Source organism: Mastigoproctus giganteus, chromosome 3, assembly GCF_048544385.1.
Source record: "Mastigoproctus giganteus isolate SK-2022 chromosome 3, ASM4854438v1, whole genome shotgun sequence".
Classification (NCBI taxonomy): domain Eukaryota; kingdom Metazoa; phylum Arthropoda; class Arachnida; order Uropygi; family Thelyphonidae; genus Mastigoproctus; species Mastigoproctus giganteus.
In genome coordinates, this window is record NC_143577.1 from 52,955,757 (window position 1) to 52,973,932 (window position 18,176).

Genomic DNA, 18,176 nt, shown 5'->3' on the forward strand with positions numbered 1-18,176 from the left:
GGTGCGTTCTGTTGGGGTGATTCCGCGTTCGACTGCCATTTCTTGTAAACACAAAGGCGAATCGTGCATAAGCGAATTCGGTTCGTGTTACATAAGATAACGTTCCCCTATTTATAAATCGTGTGTGATTGAATTCATGTAATGTAAACACGTGTTATACGAGGACCGACTGTACTTGGATCTTAGAAAGGCTTTTGATACTGTTGCACAGGGAAGACGTCTGCACAAATTAGAGCAGTGTGGAATTGGAGGCAAATTGCTGTTATGGATAAAGGGGTGGTTGAGGGGGAGAAGACAGAGAGGGGTAATCAATGGACACTGCTCATCGTGGACTAATGGTATTATTGGAGTCCCTCAGGGTTCACTTTTGGGTCCATTATTGTTTTCTGTATTTATAAATGATATTGATGATGGTATATCAAGCTTAATGTCCAAGTTTGCAGACGATACGAAGGTTGGCAGGGTTGTCAAGGACACTACTGACACTATGCTGCTGCAACAGTATCTGGAAAGGTTGAGCAGATGGGCTGAGAGGTGGCAAATGAAGTTTTAACATTGACAAATGTAAAGTACTACATATGGGAAACAGCAACCCCAGAGCAACATATCAACTCTGTGGTACTACACTGACAGTGGTAGAGAATGAAAGGGACCTGGGAGTGGTTGTGCAGGCAGATATGAAGTTCTCTGAGCAGTGCAGACTGGCTGCAAGAGTAGCTCATAGTGTATTGTCAATGATATATAGGAATTTTTCTAGCAGGGATAAGGAGGTGATTATTCCCTTGTATAAGGCAATGGTCAGGCCACACCTAGAGTACTGTATAGGCCTCATTTCAAGAAGGATGTAGAGCTGCTGGAACGAGTACAGAGAAGGGCAACAAGATTAGTGAATGGAACAAAGGGGTGCTCTTACGAAGAAAGGCTTAAGTTTTGCAAATTACAGTGTCTGGAGACTAGGCACCGGCGAGGTGATCTGATAGAGGTGTATAAAGCCTTGAATGGTTTGAGCATGCTCAATGCTGATGGGATTCTTCCTCTTGCTCAGAATAATCACCTGAGAGGGCATAAATTCAAATTGAGGAAAGACAGATGTAGGATAGACTTGAGGAAATTTGCCTTTAGCCAGCGGGTGGTTGGTTTGTGGAACAGACTTCCATCCCTTGTCATGGAAGTTGATAGCCTAAATAAGTTTAAGGCTCAGCTGGACAGGTATTTCGAAAGAACAGAGGGGTGAAGTGGAAGTGGTTATTTTTTATTTATTTATTTTATTTTATTATTATTTTTTTTTTTGACTGATGCTGCATAAGCTTGCTTTCTTACATCAAATGCGTTTACTAATGCTAATGCTCAAACCATTCAAGGCTTTATACACCTCTATAAGATCACCTCGCTGGCACCTAGTCTCCAGACACTGTAATTTGCAAAACATAAGCCTTTCTTCGTAAGATGCTCATTGTTAAGACATATACACAATCTAAAATAACACATGCAATTGACATAAGTTGCCAGTGTAATTTTTGAGTGAGTCAGGTGTGATGAAAACACTGAGAGAACAATAGTGAGAGCAAGTGTATGTTTATAGACTAAATGACAGTGGTACATATAACAAACAGAGTGGGGCAGTAAATCAAGGTCATATCACAAGGGAGTTTATCTTTCACTCACTCAGTCAGTAGCAGAATGTTTCTAAATTTACTGAATGACCATTTTCTATACCAGCATATTAGAGAGGCAATAAGAGAAAGCAATAATCTTGATCTATTGTAAGAACACTACTCTGCAATCAAGCCACTGGGGGGAGGGGTAAGCAAGCTAAAGCAGACTAATAGAAGTCTTTGGCTAAGGGTGTGAAGAAAAGTAGCAAGGAGCTCTTTGCTTATGTTAAAACTAAAAGGAAAGGGATGAACAACATTGTTGCCACTAAATATGAATGGCATAAATATTGATAATCCTGTTTAGGTTACTAACAACCAAAATAAATTTTTTGCATCTACATTCACGCATGAAGTTTTCAGTGATGAGAACACCAGACATACACCAAATTATAACTGGGAGCTAAATGATTTTGTTACAATTGAGAAGAATGTGGGGAAAAACAATGTTGAAGCTAAAAGCAATGAAAGCACCTAGGGCTGACAGAATCTATCCAATTATATTAAAAGTAGCAGCAAAATAGGTAAACAAACCTTTGTTCACAATTATGAGCATCCTTAGATTCAGGGGAGGTGCCTACAGATTGGAGATAGCAACTATCTCTCCTATTCACAAAGGGGAACCAAAGAGCAAAGTGAGTAATTACAGACCATAAATGTGATTTCAATCAGAGGTAAAATAATGGATTTACTGGTTAAAGAAGTAATGCAGGATCATCTTGACAGGAATACAGTTATATGGCAGTTGCAGCACAGGTTTGTTAAAGGGAGTTCTTGTCTGACCAACATCATTAGCTATCATGACACAATAATTGGGGCAGAGAAGCATTAGGGATAAGTTGCTGCTGTGGATTAAAGAATGAATTAGTGGCAAAAAACAGAGGGTAGTTATTAGCATTAGCAGAGGCATATGATGCAAGAAATCAAGCTTATATAGCATGAACCAAAAAAAAAAAAAAAATCTTTCCCATTTCACCCATCCATTCATTCCAAATGTTTTAGTTCTCCCTTGAATTTATTTAAGCTGTCAACTTCTACAACAGATGGAAGTTTGTTCCAGCAATCAACCACCTGCTGAGTAAAGGCAAACTTCCGCACATGTATTCTATAACTGTCTTTCCTCAATTTTAATTTATGTCCCCTCAGGCGATTAATATGCACAAGAGGAAGCATCCCATCAGCACTGAGCATGCTCAAACCATTCAAGTCCTTATACACTTCGATCAGATCACCTTGTAGGTGCCCAGTTCCCAGAAGCTGTAATTTGAGCAGTGCAGACAGGCTGCAAGAGTAGGGCATGGGGTCTTGTCAATGATATACTGGAATTTTGCGAGTAGAGATATGGAGGTGATTATCCTTTGTATAAGGCAATGGTCAGGCCACACCGTGAGTACTGTGTACAGGTCTGGAAGCCACATTTTAGGATGTAGAGTTGCTAGAACGAGTACAGAGAAGGACAAGACTGGCGAAGGAAACAAAGGGGTGCTCTTATGAAGAAAGGCAAATTGCAGCTTCTGGAGACTAGTATCTGTGAGGCAATCTGATTGAGGTGTATAAGGCCTTGAATGGATTAAGAGGCTCAATGCTGATGGCATTTCTTCCTCTTGCTCAGATTACAAACCTGAGGGGGCATAGATTCAAACTGAAGAAAGACAGTTGTAGAATAGATGTGCAGAAGTTTGCCTTTAGCCAGCAGTTAGTTAATTGCAAACTTCCATCTGTTGGTGTGGAAGTTGATAGCGTAAATTCAAGACAGAACAAGACAAACATTTGGAATGAATGGATCAGTTAAATGGGAATGGTGTTGTTTTTTTTTTTTTTTGGCTGATGCTGTATAAGCTTGTTTTCTTGCACCGTGTGCCTCTACTAATGCTAATGCTAATTTGCAAAACTTAAGCCTTTCTTCGTAAGAACAACCCTCTATTCCATTCACTAATCTTGTTGCGCTTCTCTGTACTCGTTCCAGCAGTTCTTTCCTAAAATGAGGCCTCCAGACCTGTACATAGTACTCAAGGTGTGGCCTGACCATTGTGTTATAAAAGGGGATAATCACCTTTTCCCTGCTAGAAAAATTCCTGTATATCATTGACAAGACACCATGAGCTACTTTTGCAGACTGTCTGCACTGCTCAGAAAACTTCATATCTGACTACACCATTATCCCCAGGTCCTTTTCATTCTCTACTACCCTCAGTGTAGGACCACACAGTTGATACGTTACTCTGGGGTTACTGCTACCCATATGCAGTACTTTACATTTGTCAATGTTAAACTTCAGTTGCCACCTCTCAGCCCATGGGCTCATCTTTTCTATATCCTGTTGCAGTAGCATACTGTCGTTAACAACCTTGCCAACCTTTGTATCATCTGCAAACTTAGACATTAAGCCTGATATACCATCATCAATATCATTAATAAATACAGAAAACAACAATGGATCCAACACTGAACCCTGGGGTACTCCACTAATAACATTAGTCCACGAAGAGCAGTGTCCATTGATTACCACTCTCTGTCTTCTGCCACTCAACCATCCCTTTATACACAGCAGCAATTTGCCTCCAATGCCACACTGCTCCAATTTTTGGAACAGTCTTCCATGTGCAACTGTATCAAAAGCCTTTCTAAGATCCAAGTATATGATATCAAAATTATTCTTTGCATCCAGTTCCTTTGTGACCACATCATAGTAACCAATCAAATTGGTTACAGACTGTCTTCACTGCTCAGAAAATTTCATATCTGACTACACCATTATCCCCAGGTCCTTTTCATTTGTCAATGTTAAACTTCAGTTGCCATCTCTCAGCCCATGTGCTTATTTATTAATTACTTATTTATTAATGATATGATGAAGGCATATCAAGCTTAATGAATAACTTTGCAGATGATTCAAAGATAGGGCAGGGTGGTTAATGACAGAAATCAAGGCTACTACTGCCCAAGATCTAGAAAAATGAAGCACATGGGTTGAGAAGTGACCAAATGAAGTTTAATATTGATAAATGCAACCATATGGTTAGCAGAAATCCCAGAATAAAGTAACAATTAAATTGTACCAAATTGAGATTGTATAGAACGTAAAGACCTAGGGATAGGGATAATCGTATAGTCGGATATGAAGTTCTCTGACCATTACAAAGAGACTGCTAGGACAGTTCATGGTGTTCTGTGAATGATATAAAGCAATTTTGCCAGCAGGGACACAGGGGTGATTATCCCATTGTATAAGGCAATGCTTAGGCCACATTTTGAACACTGCTTGGAGGCCTCAACTTTGGAAGGATGTGAATGTGTTGAAATGGATGTAAAGAAGGGCAACAAGATTAGTCGGGGACAAAAAAGGGCACTCTTACCAAGAAAGACTTCAGTTCTTCAAACTGCAGTGCCTGGAAAATAGACACCTGGGAGAAGACCTGACTGCAGTGTTAAAATCTTTAAATGGATTGAGTATACTAAATGCTGATGACATTCTTCCTTGGAAGTCACTTCAGGGGACATAACTTTAAATTGAAAAACGATGGTTGTAGGATAGATGTGCAAAAATCTCTCCTATGCATTCAGCCAAAAAGTAATCAACTGTTGGAATAAACTTCATTGTGTTGTGGAGGTGGGTAGACCTGATAAATTTTAGGAAGGATTAGACTAACTGTACAGAAGGGTGGGTAGAGTTTTTTTTCTCTTTAAGCTCTCTTCCTTCCATCACTTTCCACTATATGCAATATTCAAATAAGCATGTTTTTGATTTTTCTCCCATCCCATATAATAAAGAGATAGACAAACACATACACATAAAATAAAAATTTCAATTCCATGCAAACTTTACCTATTAGCCAAAAACTCAGTAGAACTAGAAAGGCAGGGTCATCTCTTGCAAATTGATCTTTTGTTTCTGTTAATATAATAAATATTTTTTAAGAAAATAAATAATCACATATATGGCAGCATAGTCATTTTAAAAAAACATATTTTTACCTATAATACATTTAAAATACAATGATAACTGGCCTAAAAAGAATTTCATTAGCTTATGAAATATATGAGTGAATCAAATTAAATACTCATTATTAACATAAGTTCTTTTTTTGGTTTGAGTAATGTGGGGAGCACTTCTCAAAACACAATAAACATAGCCTTTTTGGTGATTTAGATATTTCTCTCTAAACTGATGCATCTAAATTTGTGTTTGGTTTCAATGTTCCTCTTCATTCTTGGAATTTGCCAAATGCAGAATACAAACTAAACTTTTGATCCTTGTGTAGCATCAGACAGAGCTTTTATAATATTAAATCCTCCTATATACCCCACCCAATATACATTGAGTGATCACTGAATTATGACCACCCCTATGAAAACTGAATGCAACCCGTTGACCATGTGAGGTACGAGAGTGCGGAGTTAGTCGACCTACACAGCATAAATAAGGTGTCAGTGGTTAGTAGGTAGTAAAATTCCGAGCGTGATGGGTAAAAGGAAGGATTTATCGGACTTTGATAAAGTACAGATTGTGGGTGCTCGAGAAGCTGGTGCCTCGATTTCCCAAATGGCAAATGGCTGAACTGGTGGGGGTGTTCAAGAGCCACCGTAGTTAAAGTGTACCAGGACTGGCATCAAAATGGTCAAACAACGACCCAACGGCAAAACTGCAAAGGTCAGTGAAAGGTTGATGTTAGAGGTGAGTGCTGGGTCTGACGACTCGTACAGATGAACAGGCATAGCACTGCTAAAGAGTTGACTACCCAATACAACATGGGCCAACCAGGAACAATATCTGGCATGACCATGCATAACATGCTCGCACGTATGGGCTATACCAACAGCCGGACCTTACAGCATCCTCTCCTAACCAAGGTTCATTGGCATAAAAGACTCGCCTGATGCAAAGAGCATGCAAGTTGGATGTTAGAAGACTGAAAGAAGGTGTGCTGGTCGGATGAGTCATGTTATTTACTCCACACTGTGGATGGTCGTGTATGCATTTGGCATCAACAACAAGAAGCTCTTGATCCATCATACATGGTATCAAAAGTGTAAGCCAGTGGAGGCGGTTGTATGGTGTGGGGCATACTTCACTGGCAGGAACTCGGATCCCTGGTGCATGTGGAACAACGTATCAGTCGTCTCCGCTATAGTCAACTGCTTGCTGACTGTGTACACACCCCGCTATGTTACACTTTTTCCTGAATGGTGATGGTGCCTTCCAAGATGACAATGCACCGAGCCATCGGGCACTTGATGTGCAGGAATGGAGGTCAGTTCTAACTTCCAGCATATCGACTGGCCTCTGAACTCCCCGATATCAATTGCATAGAGCACTTGTAGGACACTAGGGAAAGGCATATCAGGCATCTGGATACACCAATAACCTCCATACCTGCATTGCTGACAGCATTAGTAGGAGAGCAAGAGTAGGAGACCGGCGGAATTACTTAAGAAGTACAGGTCACTGTTGAATAAAAAAGCCGTGAATTAGGGTTGAATTTGAAAGTGTCTGCAATTCTGCCCAGACACGATAGGAGGGAGTATATGATGAGAGCCTTGTCGATCAATTCGGCCCTGGGAAGATTGTGCAAGGCTCAAGGGGTAGAATTTTTTTCAGCCTGGTCTGTACTTGTTAACAGAAGAGACGGCTTCTACAGGGATGGGATGCACTTAAATAGAAAGGGTGCAAGAATATTTGTTGATGCTATCGAGGCAGTGTTAGGTGGGTTGGAATACTGCTAGCTTGGGGGGATACAAGGGCTAATAGATTAACAGTAGCCACTGGCAGAGGTGAAAGTGATTCCTGCACTGCTTCTATTGAAATGAGCAGCAGCCTGGAAAACAAGATGCAGGGTATTTCAGAGACTGCTGGGAGTCATTGCGGTACAAGTAAACACATGGGTTGTGTTAGGGTAGCTAAGAATAGGAACACGTGCATGTATACTTGCGTGTACACCAATGCTAGGAGTTTAGTAAATAAATTTGATGAATTTGAGGTATTGCTCAAAACATCAAAGGCAGATATTGTTGGGATATCAGAGACATCGTGTCACACAGATATAAGGAATGCAGAACTGGAATTTGGGGAATACAATGTGTACAGAAAGGATAGACAGCATAGGAAGGGAGGAGGGGTTATGCTATTAGTTAAGAAACACATATAATCCAAGGAAGTGAAGCCAGTCGACATCGCTGGACAGTGCAGTGTCGAGTCAGTTTGGTGTGACATAAGCATTGGGAGATCAAAATTGAGAGTAGGAGTGTGCTATAGGCCTAATGACTCTGATGAGTATAATAAGAAACTGTACAGGGAAACAGGGTGGGCCAGTAAATCAGAGAGTCTTATAATGGGGGATTTCAATTTCCCAGATATTGACTGGAATTTGTGGGTTGGTCACTCACACACTAGCAAGGCTTTTGTGGATTTATTGGATGATTGTTTTCTACATCAGCATGTTCGGGAGGCAACTAGAGGAAGTAATACTCTTGATCTGATTATCAGTAGTGATTCTTCGTGCATTAAGAATCTGCAGATAAAGGAACCACTAGGTGGCAGTGATCACAGTGTGCTGAAGTGGGATTTACTCAAAGAGGTAACTACCATCAGAGGTAAAGGGAAGGGTTTTTGCTTTCATAGAGGCGACTACGATGGTCTGAGACAGTATTTAAATTCTATACAGTGGGACCAACTGATGATGTTATCAACAGCAAATTCAAAATGGAAAGCATTCAAAGAATTTATTTGGTCACTACTAGGCTTTACATACCAACCTAAGAAATATTGTTCAGGGTTTAGGCCTAAATGGATGTCAGATGAACTAATGAGACATATGGCAGAAAAGAAAAATGCATGGGATACATATAAATTAATGGGTGACATGGAAGCCTATGATAGATATAATCTGGTCTGTAACCAAGTCACAAAGAAGATTAGGCAAGCAAAGGCAGATTATGAGAAATCCTTGCCAGAGGATGCAAAGAAAAACAAAAGAGTTCTTTACCTATGTAAACTCTAGAAGGAAAGGGATGAATCAAATTGGTCCACTGGATATTGATGGTTCAACAGTTGAGGATCCTGCTCAGGTGGCTAACAAACTAAACGAGTATTTTGCATCTACATTCACACATGAGGAGTTATGCAGGAAGGGGAATGCCAGAGGTGAAGTAAACTCTCTATAATTACTTGTGTCTCAAGGCTGACACAAGTAATTATAGACCTGTGAGTTTAACTTCTGTTCCAGGAAAATTAATGGAGGCACTAGTTAAAGAAGTATTGCAGGATCATATAGACAAGACTTCAGTTATAGCTCAGACATAGCATGGATTTGTTAAGGGAAAGTCTTGCCTGACCAATTTGATTGGATACTATGATGCAGCTACAAAAGAACTGGATGCAGGGAATAACTTTGATATTATATATTTGGATCTTAGAAAGGCTGTTGATACTGTTGGACATAGAAGACTGCTGCACAAATTGGAGCAGTGTGGCATTGGAAGCAAATTGCTGCTATGGATAAAGGGATGGTTGAGGGGGAGAAGACAGAGAGTGGTAATCAATGAACACTGTTCATCGTGGACTAATGTTATTAGTGGAGTCCCTCAGGGTTCAGTGTTGGGTCAATTGTTGTTTTCTGTATTTAAAAATGATATTGATGATGGTATATCAAGCTTAATGTCCAAGTTTGCATACAATACAAAGGTTGGTAGGGTTGTTAAAGACACTACTGAGGTATAACACTCTCATTTTTGTTTTTCCAGTGCTTATGTAAGACATAAGCATTGGGAAAAGAAATGTCACGTCAACTGGATGCACTGCCTTAGATTTTTTGTGCTTCTTAACTAAGAGCATAATCCTATCTTCCCTTTCCTATCCTGCCTGTACACATTGTACTCCCCAAATTCCAATTCTGAAATCCTTATATCTGTGTGACACCACATCATTGATATCTCAACAATATCTGCCTTTGATGTCTTGACCAACACTTCAACTTCATCAAATTATTATTATCGGCCATATGATGCAAGGAAGCCTGAGATTATGCTGCACCAGCCAGCATAAGAGAGAGAGAGAGAGAGAGAGAGAGAGAGAGAGAGAGAGAGAGAGAGAGAGAGAGAGATGTTGTTGTTGTTTGGTTTTTAGGAGCATTATCAACTAAGGCCATATTGCTCCAGGGATATGCGGTGGTCATTTCCTGACCTTTCCGCATCCTCCATATTTGGTGGTCATGGGCTCGAACCCCGGTCTAATTAAGAAGCGTGTGCTACGCACTGCTGCTCCTGCATACATGGCTATGGAGGCGCCGTGAGAGAGAGAGAGAGTGTCAGATTTTAGAGACTGTTGGGAGTCATTGTGGTAGAAGTAAACACATGGGCTATGATAGGGTAGCTAAGAACAGGGACAGTTGCATGAATCCTTGCTTGTACACCAAGGCTAGAAGTTTGGTAAATAAATTTGATGAATTTGAGGTGTTGGCCAAAACATCAAAGGCAGATATTATTGGATATCAGAGATGTGGTGTCACACACGTATAAGGAATGCAGAAATGAAATTTGGGAATTACAATGTGTACAGCAAGGATAAACAGGATAGGAAGGGAGGAGGGATTATGCTATTAGTTAAAACACACAAAAAATCCAACGAGGTACAGCCAGTTGACGTGCCTGGACGGTGCAGGGTCGAGTCAGTTTGGTGTGACATAAGCACTGGGAAATCAAAATTGAGAGTAGGTGTGTTATAGACCTAATGACTCAGATGAGTATAATAAACAACTGTACAGGGAAATAGAGTGGGCCAGTAAATAAGAGTCTTATAATGGGAGATTTTAATTTCCCAGATATTGACTGGAATTTGTTAGTTGGTCACACACACTAGCAACTAGCAAGGCTTTTGTGGATTTATTGGATGATTGTTTTCTACAGCAGCATGTTCAGAAGACAAATAGCGGGAGTAATACTCTTGATATGATTATCAGTAGTGATTCTTCAAGCATTAAGAATATGCAGATAAAGGAACCACTGGGTGGCAGTAATCACAATGTTCTAAGGTGGAATTTACTCAATGATGCAACTACCATCAGGGGTAAAGGGAAGGGTTTTTGCTTTCATAAAGGTGACTACGGTGGTGTGAAACAGTTTTTAAATTCTATACAGTGGGATTACATTGTACCAAGTGATGATGTTGCCAACAGCAAATTCAAAATGGGAAGCATTCAAATAATTAATCTTAGAAGCTACTAGGCTTTTCATACCAACTAAGAAATATTGTTCAAGGTTTAGGCCTAAATGGATATCAGATGAACTAATGAAACATGTGGCAGGAGAAGAAAAATGCATGGGATACATATAAATTAATGGGTGACACAGAAGCCAATGACAGATATATGCTGGTCTGTAACCAAGTCACAAAGGAGGTTAGGCAGGCAAAGGCAGATTACGAGAAATCTTTGGCAAAGAATGCAAAGAAAAACAGCAAAGAGTTCTTTACTTGTGTAAACTCTAGAAGGAACGGGATGAATCAGATTTGTCCACTGGATATCGATGGTTCAACTGTTGATTATCCTGCTCAGGTAGCTAAATGAGTATTTTACATCTAAATTCACACACATGAGGAGTTATTCACAGAGGGGAAGGCCAGAGGTGAAACTCTGGCAGTCAACTAGATGATTTTGTAATAACTGAGAGCAAAGTGGAGGAGAAATTGTTGAAGATAACATAAGAAAGGCACCTGGGGCGGATGGGATCTATCCTGTATTATTAAAGGAGGCAGCAAAGGAAGTAAACAAACCCTTAGCCATAATTAAGAGAGCTTCCTTGGACTCAGGGGAGGTACCCATGGACTGGAGTTGTGCAAATGTGACCCCAATTCACAAAGGAGGATCAAAGGGTAACACAAGTAATTACAGACCTGTTAGTTTCACCTCTGTTCCAGGGAAATTAATGGAGGCACTGGTTAAAGAAGCACTGTAGAGACAAGACTTCAGTTATAGCTCAGACACAGCATGGTTTTTGACAAATGTAAAGTACTGCATATGGGTAGCAGTAACACTGGGGTTACTGCTACCTATATGCAGTACTTTACATTTGTCAATGTTAAACTTCAGTTGCCACCTCACTTTTCCAGACCCTATTCAAGTAGCATACTATCATTACTGTCAATAACAACCCTGTCAACCTTTGTATTGTCTGTAAACTTAGACATTAACCCTGATTTACCTTCATCAATATCATTGATAAATACTGAAAATAACAATGGGCCCAACGCTGAACCCTGGGAAAATCACTGTCCACTGATAACCACTCTCTCTCCTTCCACTGAACCATCCTTTTATCCATTGTAGCAACTTGCCCTTAATGCCATAATGCTCCAATTTGTACAGTAGTCTTCCATGTGCCACAGTATCAAAAGCTTTCCTAAAATCCAAGTATATGATATCAAAATTATTCTTTTCATCCAATTCCTTTCTGACCATATCATAGTATCCAATCAAATTGGTCTCACAAGACTTCCACTTAATGAACCAATGCTGTGTCTGAACTATAACTGTGGTCTTGTCTAGATGATCCTGCAGTGCTTCTTTAACCACCAGTGACTCCATTATTTTCAATAGAACAGAAGTTAGACTAACAGGACTATAATTACCTGTGCCACTCTTTGATCCCTCTTTGTGAATTGAGGACACATTTGCACATCTCCAGTTCATGGAGCCCTCCCCTGAGTCCAAGGAAGCTTTCATAATTATGGCTAAGGGTCTGCTTATTTCCTTTGCTGCCTCCTTTAATATAACTGGATAGATCCCATCAACCCCATTCCATTCCGTATTCCCACATCCACTCCTTATGTTTATCTTCAACTATTTCTCCTCCACTTTGCTCTCAGTTATTACAAAATCACTTAGCTTCCTGTTAGAGTTTGATAAACTCCCGGCATTCTCCTCTTTGAATAACTCCTCATGTGTGATTACATGTAGATGCAAAATACTCGTTCAGTTTATCTGCTACCTGAGCATGATCATCAATAGTCAAACCATCTATGTTAAATGGACCAATCTGATTTATCCCTAGAGTTTACATAAGTAAAGAACTCTTTGCATCCTTTGCCAAAGATTTCTCATAATCTGCCTTCGCCTGCCTAACCTCCTTTGTGACTTGATTACAAACTAGCTTATATCTCCATAGGCTTCTGTGTCGCCTGATAATTTATATGCAACCCATGCATTTTTTGCATTTTTCTTCTCTGCCACAAGCTGCATTAATTTATCTGATACCTGTATCTGTATTTACCTGTATTTCTCAGTTGGTATGAAAACCCAAGATTAAGTCCCTGAAGGCTTTCTATTTAGAATTCACTGTTGGTAATATCGTCAGTTGATCCCACTGTATATAAAATTTAAAAACTCTCTGAGACCACTGTAGTCACCTTTACGAAAACAAAAACCCTTCCCCTCCCTCTGATGGTAGTTACATCTTTAAGAGAGAGAGAGAGAGAGAGAGATAATATTTAATGCCCTTCACAGCCAAAAAGCCAGAGGTTTACATTTTTACAACCTCCCGAAACTTCCGGGAAAATCTAACAATTATTTACAAAAAAAGGTAATTTTACAAATGAAAACATATTTTGATACAAAGGAGAGAACTCCTTACGAGAGTTAAGTTTGATCGAGCTGACTTAACATTGAGATAAGAGCACCAGCTCAATCAGCCAGGAACAGATGCAAGGTACACATCAGTCATTGCTGATTAGTCCTACTAGTCATAATTTTTTTCCGGTAAGTCTGGTCAACAGTGAATTTGTTCAGGTCGGCGTCAAGTGCCTGGGTTTGCTTGAACATCTGCTGAGGGAGGAACCTGTCCGAGAGATGGAGTCGTGCTGAATGCGAGTAGAGCTCGGGATTGGCCCTAAGGGCAGTAGGGGGTATCCTCCAGCCACAAGTATCCCAGAATGAAGGTGTAGCAATTATGCCTGTTATCATCTTGACTGTTGCTAGGAGGCGTTGGTCGTCAACTAAGGTGGGAAGCCGTGGAATCCCGAGAGAGTTGGCAAGCTGCGTGGTACGAATCAGAGCTGGAAGATTGTGCTTCCTGTTGGCCCACTTTAGGAGCCAGAATTCTGTGGCAAAGAGTGGTTTCTTTATTGACGGTGCTGCTGACGCCCAAATTTCAGCAGCATAGAGTAAAGGTGGAAAGATGATTGTTCTTATGTACCTCACGGTTGTCTTTTTATCTCTGATATGAAGGAGATGCTGTTTTGCTATCCACCGGAGTCTTGAAGCACGTGTGAGGAGCATGTCTGTGTGGGCATTGAATCGAAGTTTGGAGTCGAATACAACACCCAGATCACGATGGCTGGACACAGTTGGGATGAGGGTGTTGCCGACCGAAGGCAGGAGAGACGAAGAGTTTGCTTCAATGAATACACCATGAATTCGGACTTAGCAGGATTGATCTTGAGCCCAAACTGGCAGAGGTAAGATATGACTGTAATGAGAGTATTGTTAATTTCCGTTTTTACCAGATCAAGGTCTTGACCAGGGATGATGGGAGTGAGTATCTTGATATCATCTGCATAGCTCAGTAGACATCGAGAATGTGCAACCAGTGGGAAGATAATAGATGAGAACAGAAGGCCGGAAAGGACCCCTCCTTGTGGGACTCCTGCGGTGACGGATCTAGTAAGGGTGTGATCTCCTGTATGAAACTTTATAACTGTTATTCAAAAGAGAGAGAAAGCATAATATGTTCCCTGTGATCTGGAAGTGGCATTCCAGGAGAGTGAGTAGTTGGTTTACTTGGACGGCGTCAAATGCAGCCTCAATGTCTAAGTAAGTAACAGCTAGTTCGTGCCTTTTCTCGAATGCTGACAAGATAGTATTCGTTGTGGCAGATTGGTGATCGTTGATCTGTTTGGAAGGGAGTAGTGAGTTTGGGCTGGATTACTGGGCAAGATCTGCTTGGTGAGGATGGGGAGTAAGGTCTTCTCCAGGAACTTCAGCAGGCTGGAGGAGTTAGAGATGGGTCGGAAGTGTTTAGGTTTCGATGGCGACTGAACTTTGGCTAAAGGTTTGATGAGATAATTTTTCCATTGCTGTGGGAAAATCTGGTTCGAGAGTAACTGGTTGAAGATAATTAAAAGTGGCTGAATAATGTATGGACTTAGGCATTTGAGCATGAATTGGGGAACTCCATCATCACCAGTGGTTGACGAGGCAGGTAGAGAATTGATAGCGACGATCAGCTGTTGTTTTGTGATCTGAATGGTGTTCAACACTTCTTGCTGGGTGGGCTCTGTTAGTAGAACCAGATCTGAGTTTGGCGTAGGATTACGATTAAATCTTGTGACGAAATTGAGCCACAATTCAGGATCAAGTTGCAAAGGAAAATGAAGGTTCACTTTTTTGTATGGAATTTTTCCTTTAGCCAGATCTCGGTTAAAGTATAATTTGATTGCCTCAGATTTCAGGCGATTAAATTGAGCCTGTGCCCTTGAATAAACAATGTGATCATTGATATTTTGCAACTGTTTCCATGTGCGATGGAGCTGCTGCTTCAGCTGGAAACTCATTTTGAGTTTTGAATTCCACCAAAGTCTTGTATATGGACTGATTGTGATTTTTTTAGAGGCAGCATATTTGGCAACCGTGTTGATCCAGTTTGTGAGAATGTTCACAGCTAGCTCTGGGTCACAAATCTCTAAGGTCACCCAGGGAATGAGAGAGGCGGCTCTGATGCAAGTAAATCCCAAATCAATACACTGTGATCACTGTCACCTAATGGTTCCTTTAGCTGCAGATTCTTAACACATGAAGAATCACTGCTGATAATCAAATCAAGAGTATTACTCCCTCTGGTTGCCTCTCGAACATGTTGCTGCAGAAAACAGTAATCCAATAAATCCACAAAAGTCTTGGAAGTAACCAACCCACAAGTTCCAGTCTATCTGTAAAGTTAAAATCCCCCATTATAAGACATTCTGATTTACTGGCCCACTATTTCTCTGCACAATTGCTCATTATACCCATCAGATTCATTAGGCTATAACACACCTACTCTCATTTTCTCTTTCCCAGTGCTTATATCACACCAAACTGATTCAACATTGCATTGTCCACCGATGCCAATTGGATGCACTTCCTTAGATTTTACGTGTTTCTTAACTAACAGTATACCCCTCCTCCCTTCCTGTCCTGTCTATCCTTTCTGTACATATTGTACTCCCCAAATTCCAATCCTATATTGCTTATATCCGTGTGGCACTACGTCTCTGATATCCGAACATCCCAACAATATCCGCATTTTTTATTTTGACCAGCACTTCAAATTCAACAGGCGCCTCTGTAGCCAGGTGGGCAGGAACAGCAGTGCATAGCACGCGCTTCTTGATTAGACTGGGGTTCGAGCCCATAAGCCACCAAATATGAAAGATGCGGAAAGGTCAGGGAATGACCACCGCATATCCCCGGAGCAATATGGCCTTAGTTGCTAATGCTCCTAAAAAAAAAAACCAAACAACAAAATTCAAATTTATTTTCTATACTCCTAGCATGGATTTACATGCAAGTATACATACACCTAGTCTTACTCTTAGTTCATCATCAGCCATTTTCAATCCACTGCAGGATGAAGGCCTCTCCAGCAACTTTCCAGTTCTTCTGTTTTGTGCAATGGCCATCCATTTACTACCCACAAACTCATGAATTTCATCTATCCATCTCTGCCATTGTCTTCCAGGTTTTCTTCTAGCTCCTCTTGGGTACCATTCTGTTATTTTCTTAGTCCATCTGTCATCATATCTTCGAGCTGTGTGTCCTGCCTAAAACGATTTTAGTTCTTTAGTTTTGATAAGAAAGTCCTTTACTTGAGTTTGCTGCCTAATCCATGTGTTTCTCTTCTTATCTAACAGTATGATTCCCAATATAATTCGTTCCATTCTTCGCTGTGTAGTTCTCAGCTTCTCTCCCATTCTTTTAGTGAGTGCCCAAGTTTCACTTCCATAAGTCATGGTGGGGAGTATACATTGGTTCGTTATTTTATGTTTCAGACAAACTGGAATATTGCTCTTCAGTATGTGACTACATTTTCTGAATACTATCCATCCAAAATTTATTCTTCTCTTGACTTCCAGCCATTTATCATTATTACAGCTAATAACTTGTCCCAGATAAGTATATAACTCCACCTTTTCAATTACTACTCCTTCAATCATTATGCCCCTTTCTGAGGCATACTTGTTCATTATTACTTTTGTTTTAGCCATATTCATCTTTAGTCCAAAATCCTTACTAACTGTGCATAACTGATTAAGATTTTCCTCTAATTCTTTGGGATCGTGGCTTATGACCACAATGTCATCTGCAAATCGTAAATGATTTAGGTACTCTCCATTCACATTGACTCCTTTCTGCGACCAGTCTAATCTTCTGAAAGCTTCCTCAAGGGCAGCAGTAAACAGCTTCAAAGATATTGTGTCTCCTTGTCGAACTCCTTTCTCAATTTTAAATTTGCAACTGTCTTTGTCTAGTCTAATAAAGGTAGTGTTCTCATAAATTTTCTTCAAAATCATAATATATGGGGTAAATGCCTTGTCTTTCCAGTGCCTGAAACATTGCCTTATGGAGTCAAATGCCTTTTCATAATCCACAAATGCCAGGCATAATGGTGTTTTATATTCATTTGCTTTCTACATTAGCTGTGATATTACATGAAAGTGATCCATAGTTGAGAATCCTGTCCTAAAGCCAGCTTGCTCTTTTGGTTGATACTCATCAAATATTCTTTCTAATCTGTTAGTAATGACCCTTGTGAACAACTTGTAGATGTGGGATAACAAGCTAATTGGTCTATAATTTCCAATTTCTGATTTATCTCCTTTCTTATGCAGCAAAATCTATGATTGCATTATTCCACTGCTTAGGCGTCACACCTTTTCTAATGCATTTTATGAAGAGCCTTGCCAGTTTTTGTGTTATGTCTCCTCCTCCCAATTTTAACAACTCTACAGTAACTTCATCTTCCCCTGGGGCTTTCTGATTCTTCAACGCCTGTTCTACCTCATCAGGAAGAATATCGGGTATGTCGTATGTGTTGCTAATTTGCGATCCATCTTCCCCACTGCTGGCATCATTCCCTCGCTCCTTGTATAATTCTCTATAGTAGTCTTCTGCTATTTGAATTATGCCTTCTCTGCTATTTATAAGTACACCATTACTATTCTTCAGTTTCAGTATCATTTGTCTTTCTGTATTACTGCTCATGGCTGCTGATTTAAGTCCTTTGTTTTCCCTTAATGCTTCTTCTACTTTTCTTGTGTTAAATCTTCTTATGTCCTCTCTGAGCCTCTTTCTGAAGGCTTTGCATAACTCAGTATACTCAATTTTCTCCTTGTTAGTTAGTTAGTTACCCACTCTTAGTTACCTAACACAACCCATGTATTTTACTTATTCCATGATGACTCCGAACAACCCTTGAAATCCCCACTACCTCGTTTTGCAGGCTGCTGCTGATTCCAATATAAGTAGTGGAAGAATCACTTTCTGGGGCTACCATTAA

At 40.3% G+C, this 18,176-nt stretch overlaps 1 protein-coding gene across 1 annotated transcript in view; it reads right to left on the bottom strand.

The window, feature by feature from the left end:
- Unc50 (Unc50 RNA binding protein) overlaps nucleotides 1-18,176 on the bottom strand; it is a 141,876-nt gene that overhangs the window by 74,138 nt on the left and 49,562 nt on the right. The window contains exon 4 of the mRNA XM_090370528.1: nucleotides 5,479-5,544. Coding sequence (XP_090226654.1) covers nucleotides 5,479-5,544 — 66 coding nt within the window. The remainder of the gene's footprint in view (nucleotides 1-5,478; nucleotides 5,545-18,176) is intronic.